Raw genomic sequence first — 26,489 nt, 5'->3', positions numbered from 1 at the left:
TTCCTCTGCCCATTTACGGCGTCTATCCAGCTGTTTTCTGATAAAAGCCGTAACAGCTCCATTTTACGAACGCTGCATTCCCATATGTTGTTGAACTAACTATGTATTTATCAAGCGCGTTTCGTTTGAACGAATTCAATGTAGTGCTTGGACGAAGCAACCAACCATTAAATGCTTTGTTTATTAGTGCATGTCAAATGTTTAGACATGCTAACAGACATACCTTATTCACAGGCAAAAACACTGTAATAAGGAAAGACAAACACAGGCAATTGATTAAAAAATGAAACGACAAAATATCTGGTTTGCAGATTTAGTCAGACACTTCCTGCTCTTCATTCTTTGTGATCAAGTAAAGCTACAGCTCAGGGCCAGTTGTGATGAATAAGCTCTTAAACCTCTCAAGGTCCACAAGACAATAATGAATAGCCTGATACAGGAAAAAGAGTTCAGTTCCTTTTTTAATGGTCCTTAGAAAACTGGAGCTGTGTAAATACACTGCTTTCAATGTGTCGGATGCAGCAAACTGCCTTAATTCTGACCATCATGCTCTGCTCACTGATAAACAATATTATTCCAAAATTTTTTAGCTGAAATTTGCATTTAGATTATTTCACCAAAGTGTTATTATTAGGAAAAAGATCTGTGTTCCAGTGTTTTGTCGTCACTAAAAATACTTTGCACATGCATAGTTTTTAAACCAGGTGGCTTGGCTAGATTTTTAAGGACAGCTGCAAGATTGCTTATTGCTTAAAGATGGCTAATATTAAAATCTCAAATAAAGCTAGGATGTTGTGTTGTTTAGGGTTTTTTAATAACAAGAAAATCAGCCAATTGGATAGGGAAAATAATATAGCTTTTCCTAATCATTCATTTATTTTATTTTCAGCTTAGTCCCTTTATTAATCAAGGGTCACCACAGTGCAATGAAATGCCAACCTATCCAGCATATGTTTTAAACAGCGGATGCCCTTCCAGCTGCAACTCAACACTGGGAAACACCCATACACTCAATCACACGTACACGGACTATTTAGCTTACCCAGTTCACCTGTAGCTCATGTCTTTGAACTGTGGGGGAAACCGGAGCACCCGGAGGAAACCCACGCCAACACAGGGAGCACATGCAATCTCACACAGAAATGCAACTGACCCAGCCGAGGCTTGAACCAGTGTCCTTCTTGCTGTGAAGTGACAGCACTACCCACTGCGCCACCCTTTTTCTAATCACATACATTTTTTCTTTCTTGTTATAAATGTAACTTTTCCTTTTTCAGGAAATACTTCATATCTTAATCAAGTTACATTTGATTATGATATATGATAGACTATGATAGAGTTTTTAACTGATATAACTTACTATGCTGCATACTATACTGTAAAAATGCAGGGTTCCGCACAATTCCTGCACATTGTTCCAACACAAATGAAGTTAACTTAATATTTTTACAAATTTGAGTGGATTGAACTGCAATTAAGTTGTCCCAAAAAACCTCAGGAATTGTGCTGAGTCAGCCAATGGGCCCTACACTGTAAAACTACTGATAGCCTTATATGTTTTAAGCTGAATCAAATTAACCTTTTGAGTCCATTGAACTGATTTAAAACAGCTTGCATAACTTATAAAATTAAGTTAGAACATGATTAACTTAGCTAAATAAGTGAACTAAAACATATGCTGCCATGACTAATTCATAATATTTTTTACACTGTATACACAGCTAAAGCTTTAAAGCCAATGATAAACTTACAGTGAAAGCTAAATGTGACTATTTTCAATTTCACAAAGTTGTTATTACAATACATTCAATTAAATAGACTTAAGCATTAATTTAATTTTTCTAGCGTAAAAAGAGATAAAAGACTTGTAACCACTAGTGCCGTCTGTAGCAACAGGCTAGCACAGAAATTCCATTAAAAATACCCCCTTTACATTGTATATCTAACAGGCAGTGAAGATCGCTGATTTTTGAAGAAATCAGATCTTAAATTAAAAGACTGTTCTCATATAGCCCATTTTAAATTAGTTTGAAGAAGCAACAAAAATGTTTTTGAGTGTAAAAAAGAGCCAAACACAAAAACCTTTGTTACAAACTTTTATTAAGATATTCAGCTGTATCCTTTGACTTTTCTCTTACTCATTTTTTACAGTAGTTAATGTGCAATTACTTTTGATAATATTGGGTCACAGTTAGGGATTCACAAAGTTATTGGCACTTTGAACACAGACAGAATGGAGTGGATGAGCACTGGCGTTACAGGGTCACTGCATGAGCACAGCTGGGTATGGGTTACAACTCATGCTGAGAGTGCACGACTAACAATCAAACTTCATTAGTGCTTCTATGTAATATACAGTATATAGATTTGTATAGGGATGTAGTCATAGAAAGTGAGACACTGCATCGTAAAAAAGGTTCACAACCAGTTTGTTGTTTTGAGTGTTTAAGCAAACTGATGTCATCCCCCATCCTGTCTGTATTTCTTCGTAATTCATGATACCATGTATGGACAACTCGGTTATCCGGCTGTCAGACGTTACTTTACCAAAACATTTGCAAAGTTGGGTTTTTATTCATGATCATCATCATCTCATTTCAGGGGAAAGACTGAAAGCAGAGTGTTGGGGTGTGCTGGAAGAGAATGCAACACGCAGAGAAAGAGGTGAGAGTGTCTTCATGTTGTATGTCTGTTATTTAGTGGAATAGCAGTGCTGCATTCTGCTGACTTAGGTTGACAAAAAAAAAAAGTAGCGAAAACTGCAAGCTGAAGGGAAACCTGCAAAATGTGGCAAGTGCCCGGTTTCTGCCTTCGCAGAGAGGAGAGACAGTCGGCATTTATAAAAGAGTTCAATTTTTAATACATCGCTCCAAGCTCTCTCTCTCGCATGCTGTCAGCAATCCACCAGGTTACAAATTCACAATGATCTACAATGCACAAGTACCCCAACAAACTTTGTTACAAGGAAGAATGACAAGACTTATGGGCAGTTCAACTCTCACGCTCTTTCTCCAACCACACAGACGTCTGCCATCTATCTGCTCTCTGAGCTCCGCGACACAGTCAGACTGAATTGCAAGGTTCTGAGAAGCACGTCTATGAACGCAAACCCCAGAAAAAGGTGCTTTGCTCGGGCACAGAGAGCTGACAGATAGGCAGCATGATATGGACACTCGGGCCATCTTTTCTTCTTCTTTTTTTTAAATAATCAACACTGGTCCCTTCGTTCCCACTATATACTTCTCTTTAAAAAAAAAACCTTTCATACCAGGCGAGACTTAAGTTTTACTAACTTAAAATAAAAATTATAACAATCCTAAAAGGTGAAGTGTGTAATTAAAAACGGAATCGCAAAAATATTGATCTTGAACGCCATGGGTTGATGCTCCTTCAGGCTGGTTGTGATGCTCAAACAAACAGAGCAGCATTCTGACAGTGCCACAGAGCCACAGTGTTATACTTTTTGGGAGGGGGGGCGGGTATCAACCTACAAATGGCTTACTTCTATTATTTTTACACTGAAAATAATAATTACACACATCACCTTTTACTTCCCAGTACTAGAAAGGCCTTATTTGTGGCCAACAATAGTGATCGTTCTCAGCTACGACACCCCCTGGTGTTGACTGTAAGTAGTTAAATCTAAACCGCAGTAACAACATACAGACAGCAGGTGGCGTATGGACACAGCAGTTCCTCTCCAGCGACGCATGCAGCATATGTGATCTGTGCCATCAAAATGGAGGACGCATAAACACTGGCACAGTCATAGCCCGCGAGAGGAGAGAGAGGAGCGCTGCCGTTGCTCCACACCCCACCCAGATATACACATGCAGTCCGTCTCCCGCAGTCCTCCTCAAGGCACCAGTGACCCAGCAGGCCTTTAACATCTAAAGAATAGCACACATAGCACCAGTACATCCCTCACCATGGCCCCCCTAATTTCCCAGCACTTTAGTCGATAAAAAGAAATGAAAAAATACTCAGTACTCTATCATCAGTCAAACAACTCTATATTGTATCCTTAAAAAACTTGGCAAGTCAACTCTTTCACCTTGAATTAGTAGTAGTTGAAAAGTAAATACAGTACACGTGGTCTGCTAAAAGAAAAAAATAACAGATACGGAAATGACTACATGCACGTTCCCAGATGTTGATTTTGCAGGCTTGGCGAATGTTATACATTTCTACACAAGAGGCAATATTGTCTTCTGGTCCAAAAGAAAATTGAAGGAAAATAAACAAACAAACAAACGAGGTCACCGGTCAGACCTGAACCAGACTGCATTTAAGAAGTAAACTTGCCAGGAGTTCACTTTATTTGCTACAACTCTTGAGCCTGAAGACAAACAGAACTACAATTTCCAGATATCCAAACAGCAGATAAGCCAGACTTGGTTATGCAAATAAAAGGAAAAAAAAACATGAGCTAAAAACAAGAGGGGTGAAAGACCTAATGTAAGCCATCAATTAAAAAGATGAACGACCTGTTTAAAAAACGTGGTCAAAATCAGTTCAACAGTCTCTTCGATATTTACATCAGTATTCAGCACAGATGACCACAGACACAGGGGTGCATCCTGTTCCGGGCCAGATACCGACACATCCACGTCCACGAAGTTTAGTCCAAAAACCATCAAATACGCTCTACAAAAAAGGTGCACAATCCACCACTCTCCTCTACAAAAAAGGTGCAAAAAGCTCTAGTTCAGTCTACGAAAAGGTGCAAAGAGGTCCGTTTCCTCTGTCAGAATAGGGGGCGGCTACTGTATGTGTCCCAGGAGGTCAGTAGCACACAAAAAACAGGACTTACACAAACACACATGGCCTAATAACTCGGGCATGAAATATTAAAATAGCCTAAAGTATCGTGTTTCTGTTTTAGCGAGGCATGTGCATTTAAAACCTATGCCTGAGTGCACATTAAGACATCAACATGCAATCCCATTCAAATCTCGATGGAAATCTGGGATATGCAAAAAGTTCATGGGTTACAGCAAGCCTTCAGACAGCCGAATTTCCTTAAAAGCATCCATATGAGACATAAACACACCCTAAATCCTCGAATCAACACATCACCCACATGCAAACACACAGTGCCAACTATGTGCGAGGAATGTATACAGATGGTGACTTGTGCGGACACAGACATGCTTGCCTAAGCGAGCACAGACATACACATACGCACACGCAGCTGCCCAAACAGGGACATGGGCAACATGGAGAGACTTAATCATTCTGCTCCTCCTCTCCTGGGACACAGGCAATGTAAACCCTCCTCCGCTCCCAAACACACACACACAAAGTCAGGCCCAAACCTTAAGACAGTAAAGTGACTAACAATAAGAAGCACAACCTCCCTCCCCCCTGGGCTGTAAAAGCGTGTTTGTGTGCGATAACGGGGAGGGGGAAGAAAGCTAAAAAGGTTTACAGCTAAAAACACTACGTTTTGATGTCCTACACAATTCTTAAAATGATAGTTTAGTCAATTCTGTCATCGTTCACTCACCCTCATGCCAGTCCAAAGCGCTTTGACAAGTTTTGACATTTTGAATAATGTTTTGATCATATTTATGCACACAAAGACGAGTCAAGGGAGTCCATAATGGGTCATATTCAAACAGGTTTGGATCTACATGAGGGCGGGTAAATGATTAAATCTTCATTTTCAAATAAACTGTCACCTTAAATAATGAGAGCTGCAAATGGTACATCACTGGTCTACAGGTTAATCGAATTCAGCTACGGACACAATCGTGTTCCAAATACAAGCCAAGCACCAGTCTTTGAAATGTAAGATAATCCTTATGCAAAAATAGTCCTCGTTTTCTCACTACTTCCATTTAAAGCCCAATAACAAGGTGTCTCGAGAAACATTTAGGTAAAAAAAAAAAAAGTAGAGATTTTAAAACAATCCCCCTCACTCTCTTTCTTTCTCGAACTCTAAAGGTGCGAGCAGATAAATATATTTTTATCCTTTACAGTCCTTAATCATCTTTCACCAACTCTGGATTCATATAAAAAAATAACACACAGTGGAACAAGTGGAAGGGGGAAGGAGAAAACGGCGACATAAAAAACAAAGAACGTGGCAGACTAAGATCCCACATATATTTTGGGAGGAATGGAAGGAGAGGAGGAACTCAGATATTTTCCATTTTAGACAGTACGAGAGACAGAATATGCCACCTACTTCTCTTTCTCCTCTCCTCCCTCACTACTTTCTCCATCTGCTGTTCCTTCAGATCTTATGACAAGCATTTTTCCTGTCTCTCTCCTGGGCCAAATACAATCCGCTAGTCTGACATAGCCAGGTGCTACAAACTAATACATTCAAATTCAGTAGAGTGAGATCAGGGAACCTTACGCCTCCCGTCGCTATAATTTTCCTGGTCCTAATTATGCATTCCTATAGCATCGCTGACTAGATTTACTTGCCGAGCATGGAGGCAAAGGGGATCTTCTGTGCAAAAGAGGGTTATTCAGCAAAAACAAAAATGATTGAAAAGAAAATGGCGCCCCCTGACATAAACCCCCTATGTTCCTCCCAACACTAGACCGTGCTTTCTTCTCCAATCTCCTACCCGACTCTCCCTTTCCCATCCCAGGCAGAAGCAGCAGAGCCCAAGAGTCACGCAGCGGGGTGGGAGGTGGGCAGGAGGTGGGGCGGCAGAGGGGATGGGGCAGGGTTTTCCTCGCCGGGTCGCTCACTGAAACAAAGTGCCGTTGTCTCCGCCCACACCTTGCAGAGACTCGCCCGAGGATCCTCCGGTCTCCACGGAAGCGCCGCCCTCCAGGCTTGCAGTCTCGAAGGTGGGCTCGCCGCTGAGGCCGTCCGCTTCCATCTTGTTGCTGTCGGGGAGGAAACTGGCGTAGGCATCTCCCTCCGCCATCAGTAGCTTGAGCTTGGGGATCCAGCTCTTCCTCACCACGCGCCGAGCATTAGTGCACATATCCGCCGCGATGGCGTTCATCTCGCTCTCCTTAAAGCTGGTGGCAAAGTTCTGGCAGTAAACTGTTGATATAAAGGAGGGAGATGTTAATAAAACTAAAACTATAACAGTGTCCCAGTTCAACACCATCAAATGCAGACTTAAAGTATGTTCTTTGTTTCCCAGATAAAAACGATGGATTCTCCAAAGCCCAAACTATGCCAAGATTGATTACAAACTAGGCCTGGGCCAGTATACGATTCTGACGGTATGATAATCTTGGATAAATATATCACGGTTTTACAGTATTGCGATTACTGCTCTAAAATAGGTTCTTTTTTAAATGTCTAGATAAAAAAAAAAAAAAAAAAAACTTTTTCCCCTTTTGAACTCAAAATATTTTATTTTAGGAATCTTTAAAATATGTTGGAGCAGTAAACATGTCAGGCTAAATAATTCAAATCAATCATTGACTTCTGCTGTCTTCATTAGGTTCCAAAACACATATTATTTTAGGTTCCAAAACACATATTATTTTACAATTTAAAACCGCATCTTGGATATCTTTTCTGCTGGAGATACTGTTCTTCTAAAAAAGTTAAAACAAACTAAAAAACAAAGACATATAAAAAAAAAATGTACAAACAACTAAGGAATAGTATAGTAGAATATTTTGGCGGTTTTAAAACCTTGACCTTTTTAAACCGCAGTATACCTTATATATAAAGAGTTATCGTCCCATGCCCATTATAAACTTGACATTTTCTTTTTCTTTTCGAACAGCAAAAATGCAAGGTTACACTTTTAAATATAAACTATTACATTTGAGCTTATTTGGACGTTGGTTTATATTTTGATCTTCATTGCAATTTTATAGTTCAAACTTAATATTAGAAACAAAGTGTCAAATATTTTATTAAAATACTATAAATACAATTTTATTGATTTGTGATTAATTATCAGTAACAATTAACAAACAAGGTGCTCAAATATGTGAGTTTCTAGGCATATGACACTGTTTATGCACTGATCAACAACATTTAGATGTAAATAATACTTTAATGGAATACAGGTCGTCCGTGGGGTCTTAAACAGTATTTAAAGTTGATAAATCAATTATGAGAAAATTAAGTCCTTAAAAGGTATTTTAAAAGTCTTAATCGTGTTGTTTAAATTTTGTTCAAGCGTTGTCCAAAGTGTTTGGCTCCAAAAAAGCATGAATATATTTGTTTTCCTCTTAATATTAACAGTGGCGTGCTCGATCCACCTGATCGGTTTGGGCCAGGGCGCGTCAGGCCAAGCTCCGTCATCTGGGTAATGTCACGTAATTTCCGACAAATGCGGGAAGGTAATGTGACACTCTCCACATGAAGCGAAACCATAGAGTGAAACAGACGGCAAAATGGGAAAATTTAAGTTTGCATACTCTTGGTTGAAGAAAGACGAGTATAAACAGTGACTGAAACCTGTCATTAAAAACAACACCATAATTTATTCTTTTAAACTTTGTTTTTTTCTGATTATCTGAGTTCTGCTGCATGGTTTTGCTTTATTGATTTATTGATTGAACTACAACTGTTTATTAACAACTGTTTGCTACTGATTAGAACTTCAAGTGACAATGAGGTCCTAAAATACTTTGAAAAAGTCTTATAAAGGTGTTGAAATTATCTTTAGGATTCCTGCATATACCGTGGGATAGTTCACTGAAAATAAAAATTTAAATCACTTACTCGACCTCATGCGGTTTTGAATCCTTATGGTTTTCGTTGCTTCAATCAACACAATAAATATATTTTAAAGAATATAGAAACCAGCAGCATTTAACATCCATAGTAAGAAAAAAAAAAAAACTATGGAAGCCAATGTCTTTCGGTTTCCATCGTTCTTTACAATATCTTCTTTTGCGTTTAACAGATGAAAGAAACTCAAAACAGGTTTGTAACAAGTGATGGATGGGAAAGAATTTCAGTGAACTATCGCTTTAAATAGAGACTTGAGATACATATGATACACAATGCAGCATTTTTATCTTGATATACTGGTGACAATACCAATACACCTTATAACATTGCTTATATATTCGAGCTGCAGTAACATCGTCTGCTACTTTAAATTAATGTGCCTGTAATGCTCAATTTGACATTGTGTTTTACATTTTGACATGAATGTTTTAGCATTCATCAGCTAAACACACACACAAAAAAAAATTGTTGTGAAAGTGAGTCCAGTGACTTCTCTATTCTTACAGAATTAAAACACACTCAATTTAAACTAGAATTAAAATCTGTGCAGTTGTAGTGCTTGGTGTACATAGCCATTAAAGTAGTAGGCAAGTAAGTTGCTGAGAGTTCTAAAATCATAAACTCACACTTGACTGCGTGCAACACTCGGCTGTCCAGCGGCTTACGGCTGGGGTCATTGGTGGAGGAACGGATGCCAGTTCCACAACTGTTGGCCAGCGTGCTCCTGTGTGTCATACAGAAATAGGAAAGCTAGAGGTGCCGCGGTTTCACTATTATAGCAGACAACACGAACTTTACTTAGACTTACCTGTCGAAAAAAGCAGCCAGCAGCCTCCTCAGAAGGACTTTGTGTCTTGTCCCAGCACTGACGTGACAGTTCATCAGCTGAGCTCGAGAGATGTACACGCTGGTGCCTGTGAACAATATATGTGAAAGTGTGAAACTGCATTCATATTAAATGTACTGAGGAAAGACATGCTAGCAGATCTATATTGAAACACTGACAAATGCTTCATGACTCATCAGTTCGCATGAATGCACACAGGTCCCAAAAATGAATGCTTAATGAATGAATACTAATCACACAAAGCTCGGAAAGACATGCAGCTCTCCTTATTAACACTGAAGATCATTCATGTGTGTTGGTAATGACTGTAACCTGTGAACTTTCAGTGCTGACTGTTTTATTAACAACCACGTTCTATTTATGTAGCTTTTCCACACCTGTATATGGTGGTTGTTTTGCTGCAACCTTTGTGTGATCATCACTCTGGCATTGTTATGAGCAAATTGCAGATACTTGTGAATTCTAACTTTAAATAAAAATGCTATACAAATACATCATCTAAGCCTATTAATATCTGAATTCAAAAATTAGTTAATTATGTTGTTTAACACTAGCAACAATTGATAAAAACTACTTTTAATCCAGCAGGGAACAGTGATATTGTACCTCTTTGAGACTGATGCACAACAATGACTACATTTACATGGACATCAGTAATTAAATTATTTGCCTTAATCTAAACAAGATAATAATATAATTAAAGTATTTACATGAGTTGCTAAATGTTTCGTTCATGGTCCTGTTTTACATGTTATAGAACATAATTCAATTAACGTCATTGCGTCACCACACTATCCGCATTTCCTCCAGAATTTCATGTAATTTTGGTTGTTTCATTTTTAATTTGTCGACTTTAACTGCAGTTTGGCACTTTCACTTTTATTCAGGAACATGTCATGCATGCCCCGATGTCAAACGAGATATGCGATGAGAGTATGAACTGCTGGAAGAGTGTAGGTTTAATGGAATTTGATACCGCACACTGCATTTGAAAAAAACCTCTGCATTTTACGATGCAGGTGTCTGTAGTTCTTCACTGACTCGGTAGATGCAGAGAATAGTGTCCAATAGTGTGTGTGTACAGACTATCTTGTCGCAAAATCCTTTATGACGGTGATAGTTTGATTAGGTGTTTGCATGTCCGTAGTGCACTTCAATAATGCGACTAAAATTGGCAGACCTTAATCCGATTTCTGTTATGTTTGATCATAACCTCAGTCAAACTAAATTAATGAAAAAAATAAATAAAATAAAAAAGACAGATTGTTTACATGGTAGACTCTTTATCAGAGTATTGTCTTAATCACATCAAAATCAATTATTGGTGTCCATGTAAATGTACTCATCGTGGTTCACATACAGAATGCTAGATTCTAGTGTTCACACAAGTCAGAATTTGGGTAAAGGGATAAAGATTAACATTGATGCCTTAAAACTAGTACAAATGACAAAAATAAAAAAATACTATATAAAATATAGTAAATATGTTGTTTAGTAGGTTCTTTCAATTATTTAAAAAAACAACAACTTTAAAATAAAGACTATACTGTCAATTAAAATAATTTCAAATAAGTGCTACCTATAATTTCAAAGGAATCACATGAATCAGTCATTGAAACTGTTGCCCGAAATATCTCTTACAGCTTTTAAAATGAAAAACTTTTATGCTGTTTCTTCTCTTTTTTTCTTTGGAAACCTTTTTTTATATGAATGGACAAAAAGTTTAAAAAGAACATAATTTAAACATTGTAGCTTACAAATCTGAAAGAATATAATAATCTTATAAGTTGAGTACTTTGATCAGTTTAATCCATAGGTCTCAAACTGGATTCCTGAAGGGCTGCAGCTCTGCACAGTTTTGCTCCAACCAAACACAGCTGATCCAACCAATTAAGGTTCAAGACTACTAGGCTGTTTCTCAATTTCAAGAACGCAGGAAGTGGACTTGTGTTCTTGTGGAGACCGGTCTTGCCAGGTGTCCTCGGAAGAACAAACTCGGAAGACCACGAGAACAGAGAACGCATCCTCTGAGGAATGAGATGCTGCATTCTTCCTGATGGTCACATGACCTTCACGGGTTTTAAATGGAAAATTATTTAAACATTACAGCATTCATATAACGATTCATTATTTTTTCCCCTTTTCAAAATGTATACCCTGCTTAAAAACATATTAAATATGCATTGCACAATATAAATAAAACTGATTTTAATACAAATTTCAGCAAACAAACACCCTTAATGTGTTTATTTCTTAATTAAGATGTTTATGGTAATGTTTATATTCATCGTTTCATTTAGGGAAACTTATGCTGCGCTTACCACCTCCAGTCGCTATTACTTCTGGGACTTTTTGAGCAAGATCAGTGCTCAAGTCTGCTTCGGTGTGTCCTCAGTATCAAGAACACATTCGGGAAGTTTCTTGCGTCCTCTGTTCTTGCGGTCTTAAGTATTGGAACTGAACTTGACGTTACACGAGGACGCAAGACAGCTGAAGAATGCATATTAAGAAACAGCCCTAGACTATTAAGCAGGAAGGTGGAGGCGGTTGGATATAAACTATGCAGAGCTGCGGCCCTCCAGGAATTGAGTTTGAGACCATTGGTTCAATCCAATGTGTAATCAAAAATGAAAACGAAAATCTAAACTTTTGAATAGTCAAACCATGAACATTTAAACCAGTTGACATGTAAATGTAGTAAATTGCATTTTCGTAGTTTTCAAATACAGTTATAAAATTTGGTCTATGATTGACAGTCTGTTTCTGTCTGATCATCAAGCAGCGGCTTGTTTAGTTTTCCAGGATTACAGATAAAGAGACTAAACAGCCGTTGGTCATAATCCTAAGAACAAAACCTGCCTAAAACTACATTTCAAAATCATTCAAAGGCTTATTTTCCATCATGCTCTTAATTAAACATTTTTGTCTCATTTCCATTTCTGCTTTTCCTCCTCCAGCTCTTTTGTATTTGTTCATCTTTTAATGACTTTCTGATGACATTTTTTTCCCCCAAAGTCCTTTTTATCGTTAGTCTGCTCGTCTGTTTCGATTCCTCATTTCATTTTCCACTTTATATTGCTTCATGTCTGGTCTTGCTCGTACACTTTCTTTTATCGTGTTTGTAAAGCACTTTGAGGTGCATGTTTATATATGTGACTGCTGTTTAAATAAAGTTCCAGCGATTAGCAGGATTCCTCTGTAATGTGTACTGAACAGATCCAGTCGGATGGCTGGGAGTCACATAAGGCCACGCTTTACAGCACACAAAAGCCTCCATTACTTTACAGTCACTCAACAAAACCTGTTCTACACCACAATACCAAAACACGGCTTCTCCAAACACTGTCAACCCATCAATCACCACCACAGATCATTTGCTTTTCATGGGCTATTGAACATGACTCAGTTGCATGATGCCGGTTTTACCAGCGATTTGTCTCTTCTATATATTACTTATTTTTGGCAGACAGTTCATAAGAGGTGATATGACGATTGCTTGACAACAAAAGAATGATTTATCTCACTGTAATACAACTTTGACTCAAGATTCGTTGATGCTTTGAGGGATTTTCTTAAGAAACGGGTACAATGATCTGACTCAGACCTGAAACGAGCTCCAGTTTCTCTGCAGGGTCACCTTCCTCATAAAGTTTGGGATGACAGCGGTTGCCAATCTGAGCGATGAGCTCGGCAGGGAGAGAGGCAAGATCCTGGCGGCCACGCATCCTGGGCCGTGTCTCTGAGTGGTCTGGGAGGGCCTCCACACGCTCTCCTGCTGAAAATAAGGGGGGAGAAGGGAAGTTTATAGAGAGCAGAGAAAGTGTGAAAACAAAAACGTGAGCTCAGCTCACGCAGTCTAGACATCATAAAGATTAAAACAGCACTCAAATCTTCTGACTCTCAAAAACCGACAGATAACACAGAGCTCTTGGGACTAAGACTAATAAAAGACCCGTGAAATCCAAAGGCATCAGAACACATTCAGTTTTCATGCAGTCTGAGAGAAGATAAGAAGACCTTCTGATAAAATATTCATGAGCTCCAAACAGTTGAAGCATTTAACAAAAAGTGTGAATTTAGCTATTGCTATTTAAGAAGCACAAAAGAAAGTAGGCAATAGCTGTTAAAACTTGTTAAAAAGGCAACCTCAAAAAAGCAGGAAACTGCCTACATTACAACACATACAGGATTATTGAAGTGCTCATTTGGAAAGTGTTAATTTAAAACTTAAAAATCAAAATCGTGTCATAAAACCTGTTTGACTTTTTTTCTTCTGTTGAAAAAAAAAGATGACGTCTGTGTCAATAAACATCAGTGTCATTATTCACTGAAATTGTTTTGGATTTGTAAACCTTTTCAAAATAAATCTGTTCATCCAGGTTACAAAACCAGTTTGAATTGTTCAATTATGAATCTGACCGACTTAATGATCACAACAGCTCACAAGATGCAAAGAGTAGAATTAACAAAAGCTACTGAGGAAGCAATTTAGTTTTTTATCCTTATTGTGAAGTACATTCTAGTACAGTGGATGAGTGAAAAGAATACGAGTCTTGGTTCTTTGCATCAGTGCTTGCATGGCTTTTGTGTCGAAGTTGCAATCAACTACATACAATAACTGCAAGTAACTGCAAAAAAAAAAAAAAACATTGAAAACAATTGCTCATATATATATATATATATATATATATATATATATATATATATATATATATATATATAGAGAGAGAGAGAGAGAGAGAGAGAGAGAGAGAGAGAGAGAGAGAGATTAATAAAATAATCACATTTAGTAATAAGATGCATATTTTATCTAATGTCGAGGTGTTACTGCAAATTTAATTTGGTGTCTGCTATCAAATGGCTTCAGGAGATTTACACTCTTAGTAATAACGATTCTCTTTCAGAATCACTGGCTCCGTGAAGAACCCTTAACAACTATATATAATATTTCCATTACACAATAGGTGTCGTGTAAAAAGTATCAGTAAATGTTCCTCAAAATAAGACAAATGGTTGTACTACCACACCAGTGAAAACCCTTTTTTAAACATAAAGTCATATTGATAACTATGGTGAATAGTGACTTCTGATTGAGTAATTTAAAGTTCTGATCTGCATTCAGTGTAAATCACATGGAAAAGACAACCATGCAGAATAACCATACACAGTTCAAATGTCACCTCTTTTTTCCACAGAAGCAAAAGTCATCATACAGGTTTGGAACAACATGAGGGTGAGTTGATTATTATTATTTTCATTCACACTGTGGACTCACCTGTAGCGCCCACGTTGAGCATGCTGTACATGGTGTACATGTTGCAGATCTGCCTGTACTGCTCTTCAGTGCCATCATCCACTGCTTCCTCCTCTTCCTCGTCATCATGGTAAGATATGGGCGAATCACTGGCATAGGCACTCAAAGTACCAGGGCTGGTGCCTTCAGGGGTGGCACTGCTTGTTCCATTGCCATTGGTGCTGCCACTGCCTGCACCATGGCCTCCTGTACCCATTCCCAGACCCATACCAAGTCCTCCCATGCTACCTTGCTGCTGAATGGCACTTCCACGTGCCATCTCTTGGGAAAAACGAGCTGCCTTCCTCATTCCTCCTCCACCGGCAGCTCCTAAGCCTCCACTGCCTTCCCGATTGCTTCCTTCCCAGAGCCGCTTGGCCACCGGTGTGCACACCACTGAATAGGGTGAAGTCTCCGGCTGCTCCGTCTTCACTCGAGACACCAGAGGCAATGGGGTCAAGCAGGAAGCTGGCCGACTGGCCGCCGTAGCCACCACCCCAGCGCCACCATTTGCTGCAGCCCCTGCAGCAGTCTGGGTAACTGGGCTCTGAGGCTCTGAAGGGGGGGTTTCTTCAGTATGGAGGCCCTGTGAGTCACAGCTGGGTGAGCTGACCTTCAAGAAGAACTCTGTGCCCTTCTCCATGATCTGCTGGATCTGGAGGAAACCAGCCGTGTACATTAGGAGGAATTGGTCTCCGACGTTCATGCTGAGGCGTCCGGTGTAGCAGAAGGCCAGGATCTGCTGAAAGCTCTGCGGCTGTACAGCCGGGGGCAACTCCACCACCGTAGGGGTTTTGCTGCCCGCACTGCTGTTGAAAAGGTCACGGAAGTAGGAGCTGCTGGCCGCCAGCACGGCGCGGTGGGCTTTAAAGGTGTGGCCTTTCACCACCACGGACACATCGCAGTACAGGCCCTGCAGCCGCTGCTCATTCAAACACTCCAGGACATTGTTGCCGAAGTTCGGGATCGCCATCTGAAGGGTCTGAGCCATGGCGCTATGGCCAGCACCACCAGAGAAATCTGAGCAGCACCGGAGGAAGAGAAGGAGGGAAAGACAGATGGAAGAGAAAGAAAGAGATCTTTGTCAGCGGCATTCTCTCAGCAGCACAGTAGTTCATCCCTGAAGACCCATTGCAAACCATCATTTGCTTCTGAAGCAGTAAAATCCACTGAATCCAACACAATTTATTGCAAAGACACAAACAGCTACCGGCAACAGACTGTTACATAAAAAGGTGAAATGTATAAGACCCTTGGGATGAGCTTGTAGGCAACTTCAGTAGACTGGCCTAAAACATGCGAACTCTGAAAAATAATAGGGGGGGTTGGCAATCCGCCTCTGAAATCCTGTGAGCTGGATGTGACTGCTAATCTGAATGAGATGGTGATTCAGCTGAGACAGAGATAAAATGGCACTCTTTACAGTACTACAGCAGGGAGGGAGAGAGGGGGAGAGCGCGAGAGAGATACTAAACCAGTGATTGAGGTCATAGTTGAGGAAGAGGGTGGAAAACAATGGGCTTTGACTGACACTGCAGTCAGTCTTATTACTGCTAAATGTGACACCATGAGCAAAGCCATCATTACAGCTCACAGCCATGCTGCCGGGGAAATTCATTATGAGGGTTTAACCTGCACTTTCTACATTAAAACACAGTGTCCAACACACTGCTACTGAGTTTAAAAGTAGTCTTTTAGATTTCTCATTTTTAAAGGAAGAACCACTTAAAATTGTGGGGAGGATAATTTAATGAGTCAGCAAAATGAGAAGAACATTTTGGGAAATCATGCATTAACATTTAGCAATCCCCATAAAAAACGACAGCTTATTATTCATAAAACATTTGGAGAAGTAAAAAACAGCCCTCAAATGATGTCCAACACGTCAGAATAACACTCAGATGTGATATACTTCACACATCAATATCAGACAGTGTTAGGCAGAACATCTGGGCACATGTTTCCCACACAAGCCATCACATTAAAAATCACTGAATCTGATCTGATCACACAGAACTAACAGGACGTTCATGGTAAAAGAAGTACCCTCTTTGTCTGACTTCAGGCTCGCTCCCCCCTCCCTTGCATGCACACACACACACAAACCATAGACATCAGACAAAACGGCTTGTTTACAGTTGGCCAGAGAGCAGTGGCACACATACACACTGAGAGGCCCAGGGTTTATTTAAGAAGCTTTCCCTCGGGGTGGGGGAGGAGAGGGACACCTTAGGTAGAGCGATCACAATGCGTGAGGAGGGAAACACTAACCTTTTAAAGAGTTTACTCACAACCCAAACTGCACATATGAGACTTTCAAAAAGGCATCATACTGTAACCAATGAAGCTTGAAAGCATCAATCATATATAAACTAAAACACAGAAAAAGTAAACTAATAAAAAAAAATAGTTTGCTTAATGATCATCCGTTTTATGAAATTAATCTCAATGACAAAATCCTTACTTTAACTAGTTGAAACCCAGTTTTAGGCAGTCAATATAAAAAAACAGCCAAGTCGACTTGAATTTCAAATATTGAAAATCAAATTACCAGACTGTGGCCATCATTTAATAAAGTAATTGGCATTTTAGTTACTATTACCTTAGGGCTGGGCCGATAAACGATATTATATTGGATCACAATAAAATTTGTCAACAACAATGATAAGCTCTGGACTTTTTTACTCTATATTGATCTAAGAGTCAATCACAGAGCAGAAATGTGCCACAATGGGAATCTAAAAGTGCTGATATTAGAGATGTAGGCATGCGCCGGTATAAGATTCTGACGATATAATAACCTTGGATAAAAATAATACGGTTGCATGGTATCACAGTATCGATATTACTGCTCCAAAATAAAAGCTCCAACCTATGGCACGCTTTTCGTTTGTTTATTGTCAGCGTTTTACGAGACGTTTCTCCGTATTCAGACCCAATCGATTTTCACTGGCGTCAAGCAAAAAAGGATGCAAGATCACTCTTGACGTTAAATGGCATTACACAACTTTAAGCTTCCGACACCCGCTTATAAAACAGAAGAAGAGGAGGAGAGGAAGTTCACACGCTTGCTGTTAAAGTTACGGGTGACTCGAATAAGCATGGATGGTTCAAGCAGCAACTCTAGCAATGAAGAAATGATTATTGTTCACAAGAGGAATAAGCAAAGAAACGTTCAAATCGCCTCTGGGCATCTTCTTCAATGTGCGCTCGCATTGACATTTTGCACTTGAGCGCCTCCAAGTGCTGTTTACTGTAACTTCAGCAGCTCTGTGCACATGAACAAAAGTGCCGATCTGATTGGTGGAGAAGGTTTTGACGCAGCACGTCAAAACAAAAAAACGAGCATGAGGCTTTTTTTTTAAAATGATGATTTTGCACCTGGCGTTTTGCGCATTGGTGTGCACGATCACATGGACGCCCTTTGTTTAGTCACGAGGTGTTAAACGTCGACGGAAAACGCAAGCAAAAAACGTCTCGGTGTGCACGGGCCTTAAGTTATTTTTAAATGTTTGGGCAAAAAACAGCAACTTTTTCCCAATTAAACACTATATATTTTATATTAAGAAATATGTAAAGTATTTTGGACCAGTAGCTTTTGATGTGGATATTCCTTTTCTGCTGGATGTACTGTTGCCCTAAAAACCTAAATAAAATAGTTGTGAAAAACATGCTAGAAAAAAAATATACCTTAAGAAAACCTTGGCGGTTTTAAAACCTTGACATTTCCAAGCCACGGTATACCTTGAAACCGGTTATCATCCCATGCCTATAGAGATGTACTGAATTTTCAGCCACCGAAAATTTAGCAGCCAAAAATGTGTTATGCCATTTAATGAGCTCTCTAATTTTGTGGCTACAGTCATTGTTAGGGTACTCTCTTAAATCTGAAAGCATTAACAATATATATATCATTATTATGCAAAATATTAATCAAGATTGCATCTTTGCCATATCACCCAGCCCTACTATTACCTTTCTTTAAATAGGGAAAAACTCAGCGATACTTTATATTTAGGGCTGCTTTTTATAGGAAACATAACAAAACAGTTCAAGACAGTAATAATAAAATATAAAGATAGTCATCTCACATATATTTAAATCACCGGGACAAAAGTATGCTGCACTAAATAAAACAGTTTTGATGAATTAGCTTATAAAATGTTACACACTTTTATATTATGATTTCAAATATATCACATAAACGGTTAAAATTCTGAAATATAATATGACTGGGGCCTCTTGAAAAGTTTACTCATACATACAAAAGGAACAACTCAGCTATAAAATGCTGTCTAATACTGTGATGCCAATCCCGTGTGATGGTAGTACAGAGGCAGCCATTGAACATACGACGGTGCATAAACTAACTCTAATCAAACAATGCAGAACAGTAGAGGGAAACGTAGGAGAAACATTAAGAGCAAACCTTTGGCCGCCAGACCTGCCAGTAGAGCTGTGTTATGAGGCTCTGTCGGCGGCAGGCTAACCGTGTGTCAGTCAATCTGCCCGTCCGTCCGGAGTTCTCCGCTGGCACGGGCCGTTGAAGAGCGATGGCAAAAGCGCCCACTATGAGCCACTCTGTCAGAAATGCAGCACCTACATGCGAGCAGCGAGCACAAACGCCGCGACGCAACGAGGATCGCAAGTTTGCTGCTCTTGTCCCGTCTTTACCAATGCGGAGCGAGCGTGCCTACATCCTCGGGCCTAGACGGGTCCGTCTCGAGCGCGGCACCGCCGAAATAAGGGTTCGCCCCGTTCTCCACGCCACTCAATTACAACGGCAACACTCAAGAATCTCCTACGACTCAACGTGCAGTCCGTTACTGGCAGCCGAGCGCATACTTTTCAGTCCACGGGATTTCAAAGTTAATGTTCCATAGCGATTTCGCGCTAGTTCGGATACCCCACCTTATCTTATTTCACAGACATCAACAGGTCATCCCGGGACAAATGCACGAACTGGGGGCGAGCCAGACTGAACCAGCGCTGACAGTAGGGGGGGTCAGCTCGACTCCGCCAATAAGAAAATGACTGAAGTACTCGTCGCCACAACAACATCAATCACGCTCAAAGTGGTACCTCCAGATGCAACGGCCAAATATCAGCCTTTTGGCAAGCAGATGAGAAAGATCCCGGAAATCGGCGTTTTAAATTAGCCAGATCGAACTCCGGAACATCTGCCAGCACGCGCGTTCAGCCATGTCAGTGAGGTCGGTGAAGTGGTTAAACTTTTTTTTGTTGGTACCATTAGTCTGCGCCCATCCCCCACCGCACACCTTCCCCAAAACAATGCCCCCCAAACACCTCAAAGCCAGCGGATTTCGGCCAAAATGCCAGGACAGCAGCTTGCGGCGACGCGCCGCCTCTCAAGGCCCGCTGCGGGCGCTCGAAGGCAGGATACTCACCCCTTAGCTGGAGGCCGTTTCAAAGTGTTTCAATGGAGTCCGACGCGCTCGCTCTCCTTCACTCTCTCGCCTCGTCTGTCTCGCGCTGGAAACAGCCATTCATTGTGGGCATAGGCGCGAAGTCGATCGCAGAGCCATCGAGCGCGAACTCTTTTTCCAGCGGGATACGGAGCGCAGAGCCACTGATCATGCATAGACTAGACATGACTCCCCGTCGTCACTCAATCGCATGATCATCACAGGCGCAGCCTCAATGCCAGGAGACCTATCCAGCGTCGAGATGTATTTGCGCATAGGCTGGCACAGCAACAGCGAAAAGAGCCACCGCCTCGTTTCCATACGTGCGCAAAAAGTAGGCCATGCCTCTACGTCTCGCCAGACAGATCCCCAATATAGAGCAGGCAGAGAACGCCATGAACTCCGCGAGGGAGCGTTAACGGGAACATCAAATAAAGTTTGCTTATATCGAAGACACGTTATTTCACCGCGTCCCGAAAGGATTAGCCTACCTAAATGGGATGCGCTTGCTTTAAAGATTCCTCGCGTGTTTAGGAATTCCTGTATCATCCATTACGATGTTAAACAATAACCAATGAAAAGGCCAATTGAGTTTGAGGGCGATTATTGATTTAGAAAGGCTGTTTATTAAAATATGTACGTTACATACTCACTGATGGCTCGAACAATCCATGTAAGTTTGCCCGCACCGTGAGAAAAGCACAAATCTGCAGGTCACATACAACTATGTGTTTGCTCTACAGGGTTAAAAAAAAAAAAACATACGAACGCGTGACGTCACGTGCTGACCCTATAGATGTCCTTACATTACCCCGGTGAGCTACATTTCCAATTGCATTTTTGTGACTGAAAAACGTGCGCACGGGCTTCCGTAGTCACGATTTTGTGAAAGTGAAAACACTGGGTTGCCAGATTGGTGTATGCTTATTATTTTCACTGCAGTTCTGTGTGCTTATACTTTAGTTTATAGCATTTTGCTCACTTATCCAGAAGTGCTAAACTAGACATGCCTAGAATGGAATATTGTGAAATATATATATATATATATATATATATATATATATATATATATATATATATATATATATATATATATATATATATATATATATATATATATATATATATATTCTTTTTAATTGAGGGGATTTATTTGGGAAAAGCATGTTATATTTTAACGGATAAAAAATATATACATATCTAGTCACATAACTATAAAAGTAGTCTCAAAAGTTGTCCCATAGCTTCACACACAATTTCTATAATGGTTGTATAAATAATAAATTATTGTATATTTTCACAGCTCCTGACCTAAATTACTGGTTCATTTGTGACCATCACATTTACACTGCAAATAGCCTAAATTTATATTAACTTTATTGTAGTAAGAACTATTTAAAATAACCACTTTTAAGCCAAAAAAGTTTATATATTAAATATATGAATGTATTTTGTTTGTATGTTAAATAAATTAGTTTATTAAACCCATTTTAAGTGACCTTTCAATAAATGTGTCATTAGCATTTTACTACCATATTAGTGTTGTATTTTATATTAATTTTTTTATTTTGCCATTTAATCATACTTTTCTATTGACTCAAACTGTATTTAAGCTTGTCCAATATTTAAAAACGACATTTTGTCAAGTTTTCAAGCGCCTTGTTCATCTTGTATGTGAAAGGCCTGCCCTATGTGAAATGTATACTTTGGCATGTTAAAATGAAAAGGAACACTGCCATCTAGTGGCATAATTACAGTACACCGGGACGCACAACCATTTATTTCACCATTTGTGAAGCTCATCTATGCATTTATATAGTCGTTTCTGAATCATGTTTTTTTTTTTTTTTTTTTTTGCATTACACCTTATTGATAACATTTATTGTGTGTCATGTTTGTTTCATTTGTTAGATGTTTATTGTCTGAAGTCTGGTACAGAGTTTCAGGCTCCATCCTCGGAGACCTACACCTAGATTATGTTATGAATGTACTGTAATGAAGCTTTATAAAACAAGTTATATATGATATGCACACATTAAAAAGAAACAAATACTTAGGCATGTGCTTGACCTGACACACTTTTTTACTTTGCATTTCACCTATTTAATTTCGCTTCGGTCATGTGCTGTCTGTGCCACTGTCGTATGTGAGAAGCAACTGATTGACACCTTTTTTTCTGTAGTTTAGCATCTGCAGAAAACACTAACAGTGAATTTGTCACCGCTGACTGCAGCTGCCGCGCATGTTTGTTTGCCTGCTGAAAATGACATCCGTAGTTAATTCACAGCTTGAGCACAGATTGTCTAGAGAAAAGAGACGTCCATCGACAGATGGCGGGGTAAAGAGGAAAATCGCTTCAGTTGGGGCCTGAGGACAACCATATCACAGTGAATGACGGATTGATTGATTACTTCTGCTCGCCACTTGATGGCAGCACGCGAACGGGAAAAGTTTTGAAACTGAAGCTTCATGAGGAAACACGAGAGCGCTGACGTGCAGCACTGGAATGAGGCATATGGGTCATAAACGTTATCTAACAACACATCCATTGGTAGCATACGATTACAGTGATATCCTTTTGCTAGAAAAGAGGTTTTTAGTCCTTTAGAAACCACAAACTTTCTGCTCATCATATAGGGACCATCATGTTAAACCTAAATGTGTCTACACTGTAAAAAAAATCCTGGTTGCCTTAAATTTTAAGCTGAATCAAACGAACCTTTTAAGTCCATTGAACTTATATTTTTAAACCGAATTAAAGCAGCTTGTATAACTTATACAATTAAGTTAGAACATGATAAACTTAGGCTAATTATAAGTTACAATGAACTAAAACCATATGCTGTCATGACTAATTGATCATATTTTTTTACAGTGTGTGTTTCTTGTATAAAGACCCAATTTATACTTCCATAACAAATATATTTTAAAAAATATTAGAAGTAATTTAATTTTCCATTTGGCTACATTGTTATTTTTTCTAAACATTTTAGTACTGTACTCTTTTAAAGGATAGTTCACCCAACATTAAAACGTTTTCTTCAGCTGAATACAAAACAAGATATTCTGAAGAATGTTCATACTTTGAAAATACAAATACTATGTAAATCAATGGCTGCTGCTTTCAAAAAGTCTTCAAAATATTGTTTAAACATATTATTTGAAGAGTTCAGATGCAAAAATCTCTAGGTGCCATCTGAAAATTTACTATTAAATTAGGTTTTTTTTTTCAGCCTTCAATGTTTATATTCAGTTATTTCACTTTCAAGGCTATGGAAATAACGTATTCTGTGCCCTAGGGGTAAAATTCCTGAAACTACACACAACCGCCTGAGAAAAATGCTAAATTTAGATGAAAACTTCATATGGCACTTAGAGGTTTTTGCCCCTCATTTATTGATTTTTAAATTTCTTTTCTTCATATTTTTCCACAGACCCCCAATGGTCCCTTTGGGTCCTGAACCTCAGTTTGAAAATCCTTGCTCTTCAGCAGGGATGTTCAATCTTTTAGATGCCACTGACCCTGGGAAGGAGAAGAAGAAGATGAGGAAGAAGACGACCTACCAACTGGAAAAGCCTCTATCAACTATTCAGTCAGTTTAGCAGGTTAGTTTAATCCTGTAATAGATTTTTACCCACTATCTTTCCATGGACACCTCTTGAAGCATTGATGTTTTTTCAAAGCTTTTTACATCTGAACCAATTCTCATGGTTCTCCCTTTCTTGTGCACACCTCTGATGTCCAAACTTGCTTGTTGTTCTTATAGTTTTTTTATTTTTCTCACACAACTATCAGCCTTCTTCTGAGAACAAACTTAGCAAAGCTGAATGCTATGATAAAACGTAGCTATAATTTAACAGCTGGCTAAGAAGGGCCAGATGGGACATGCTACTGAGCATTCTGCGTCCTAAAACAAGTAGGCTAAATAAATGTCATCCACCAGAAAGGTGCTCAGGTCATGGACAGGAGTTTCTTGTCTGCCTGTGGAGTTGCCAGGTTTTCTGTACATCATGTAACTTGTTCTGAATACTTTTGAAGACGTTTTAAAAATGAGCACTTGGAGCCATTCAGACAGATGGGCATTGACTGGTGTGAAATGGACTTGTTGGTTAAAATTCACAAGTGGATCTGCGAACGACATGCTTGTTGAAAGGATGATAACAGAATGAACAAGTGATGGGGCGAGTTTTCCTCCACACAGAAGCCTGTAGTCTATCAACAGCCGCCGCTACTCATCTCAGCATGTGTTCATTTATTCACGCCATCATTTATTCATCTTTCCTCCTCCAGCCTGCTCTCCATTTTCAAAGTGAATTTCAAAGTTCCTCTCTGAAAGACAGGAACATGACGTTCTTTCTCCGAGAGTCATGTCGTCACTCCACGCTTGATACAAATAAAACCTTCTTACGTCACTATAGAGTTTTTTTGGTATATTGTTGACTAGTTTTACACACACTTTGACCCCCAAGAACCTGCTCCACTGCTGCTTTGATATATATATATATATATAGACACGAGAGACTAGACAGTAATGGAGAGTTGGAATGGGAGCATGACATGAGAAGAAAGATCTGTCTTCTATTTTTTGAGGGCCTTTTTATAAAGTTCTCTTTCAATCTAATGTTAACAAGAGGAAATCCAAAGTACACGTTTGAGTCTTTTTTGTAAATTGTAAAGGATTTCTTTCTCGAAATGTTTTTTAAACATTCGTAAATCTCCACTTTGGCAACTTATACATATAATATTATTCATACCTTTGTTCTGAAGGTTTGTAGATAGGAGTTTGTTCAGACATAATTTGACTGATTCTATGCAACTTTTTATTCTACAATATAATATATTTTGAAAATGTGCTTTTTCTGTCTGTTCATAGCGTTGTTTGAATTATAAAGTGCTAAAAAAGATTTTCCTAAAACCCCTCTGTAAAAAGTTTTGACTCTAAAAGGTGTGACCCTGCACTACAAAACCAGTCATAAGTGTCAGTTTGTGGAAACTGAGACTTATGCATTATGAAATCTGAATACATAAGCTTTTCATTGATGCATGGGTTGTTTGGATTGGGCTATTATAGATCTGCAATCTGAGGGTTCTGAAATCTTTAAATACAGAGAAAAATCACATTTAAATATGATCAAAATAAATTCTAATTAAATGACTAATTGGAAAGTAAGTTTTGATTCATTTACAGCAGGCAAAATATCTTCATGGAACATGATCTTTACTTAAATTTGTAATGATTTTTGTCATAAAAGTAAAATGTATCATTTTGACCAATACATTCTATTTGTGGCTATTGCAAAAATAATACTAATGATGCTTATTTGTTTACTCCCTTATTTACCCCCTGGGCCGTTTATATTGAAGTTGACATTTAGCGCACCATGTTGGTCTCTCATAACATCTAATGCACCAAGAAGAAACCCACACGGACAGAGGGAGAACATGCAAACTCCACACAGAAATGCCAACTGACCCAGCCGGGGTTAAAACCACTTCTTGCTGTGAGGCGACAGCACTACCCGCTGTGCCACCATGCCAGTAATAATAATACATAAAAAAAAAAAAACAACATTAAAAATAACATTAGTTTTGTGGTCCAGGGCAGTGTTGCTAGATATTGCTGACTTTTTACTGCCCAAAAGTTGTCCAAAACCCAATGTTTGCCCAAAATACTAGATAAATATTGTATTTTATTTGAATTTATTTAAATGGAAATTAACCTAGTTACTTCAACTGTCATAATTTTGAACTATATAGCAACCAACTTCAGCAGTCATAGAACCACAACATAACCGGATCACATTGAAACACTGCCCCCTTCTGACCCACACATTGCACTTATTGTTGTGTAGATTGCACTACCTAATTAGAGTATGTTTTACTTTCAAAATGGAGTATAAATTTGTCCTATTTGACCTTTAAATTTTTTGGAACATAATTAGGTGCTGCTTGTCAATCGGACAATGCTTCTATGTTTGTTCTTTCTGTCAGTTATAAAAAAAAAAGATCAATAAATGTGTCATGATAAACTGCTGTGAGATGCCTAGAGTCCTTAGATTTAGATTAGAGTCCTAATGCCCTAGTAAAAAGTGAAGGGGACACTACACTGTCAGTGGGCGCCGTCTTTCGGATGAGACGTTAAACCAAGGTCCTGACTCTCTGTGGTCAATAAAAATCCCATGGCACTTCTCGTAAAGAGTAGGGGTGTAACCCCGGAGTCGTGGCCAAAGTTCCTCAATCAGCCC

The 26,489-nt window shown here is 39.1% G+C and overlaps 1 protein-coding gene and 1 long non-coding RNA gene across 11 annotated transcripts; one reads left to right on the top strand and one right to left on the bottom strand.

Moving 5' to 3' along the window:
- Positions 1–2,083: 2,083 nt before the first annotated feature.
- Positions 2,084–20,965, bottom strand: nacc1a (nucleus accumbens associated 1, BEN and BTB (POZ) domain containing a). Of its 10 annotated transcripts, none has more exons than XM_087242012.1 (6): positions 20,893–20,965; positions 14,800–15,837; positions 13,129–13,299; positions 9,486–9,591; positions 9,304–9,401; positions 2,084–7,015 (listed from the first exon to the last, which is right to left on the bottom strand). In XM_087242012.1, the coding sequence occupies exons 2-6, from the start codon at positions 15,806–15,808 to the stop codon at positions 6,708–6,710; spliced, it is 1,692 nt and encodes a 563-aa protein (XP_087098138.1). In that variant the 5' UTR covers positions 15,809–15,837; positions 20,893–20,965; the 3' UTR covers positions 2,084–6,707. The 10 variants fall into 10 exon arrangements, 8 of the variants coding, with proteins under 8 accessions (XP_087098138.1, XP_087098142.1, XP_087098137.1 ...); XM_087242016.1 differs by having other exon boundaries at positions 13,129–13,296; XM_087242011.1 differs by having other exon boundaries at positions 20,897–20,965.
- On the top strand, positions 19,869–25,400 carry LOC147845674 (uncharacterized). The gene is made up of 3 exons (XR_015480997.1): positions 19,869–20,030; positions 23,678–23,849; positions 24,011–25,400. It is a non-coding gene; the product is annotated as an uncharacterized LOC147845674 (long non-coding RNA).
- The last annotated feature ends 1,089 nt before the right edge of the window (positions 25,401–26,489 follow it).

This window comes from Danio rerio, chromosome 3 (assembly GCF_052040795.2).
Source record: "Danio rerio strain M-AB ecotype USA chromosome 3, GRCz13ab, whole genome shotgun sequence".
In the NCBI taxonomy this organism is placed as follows: Eukaryota; Metazoa; Chordata; class Actinopteri; order Cypriniformes; family Danionidae; genus Danio; species Danio rerio.
This window is presented reverse-complemented; position numbering and strand designations above follow the sequence as displayed.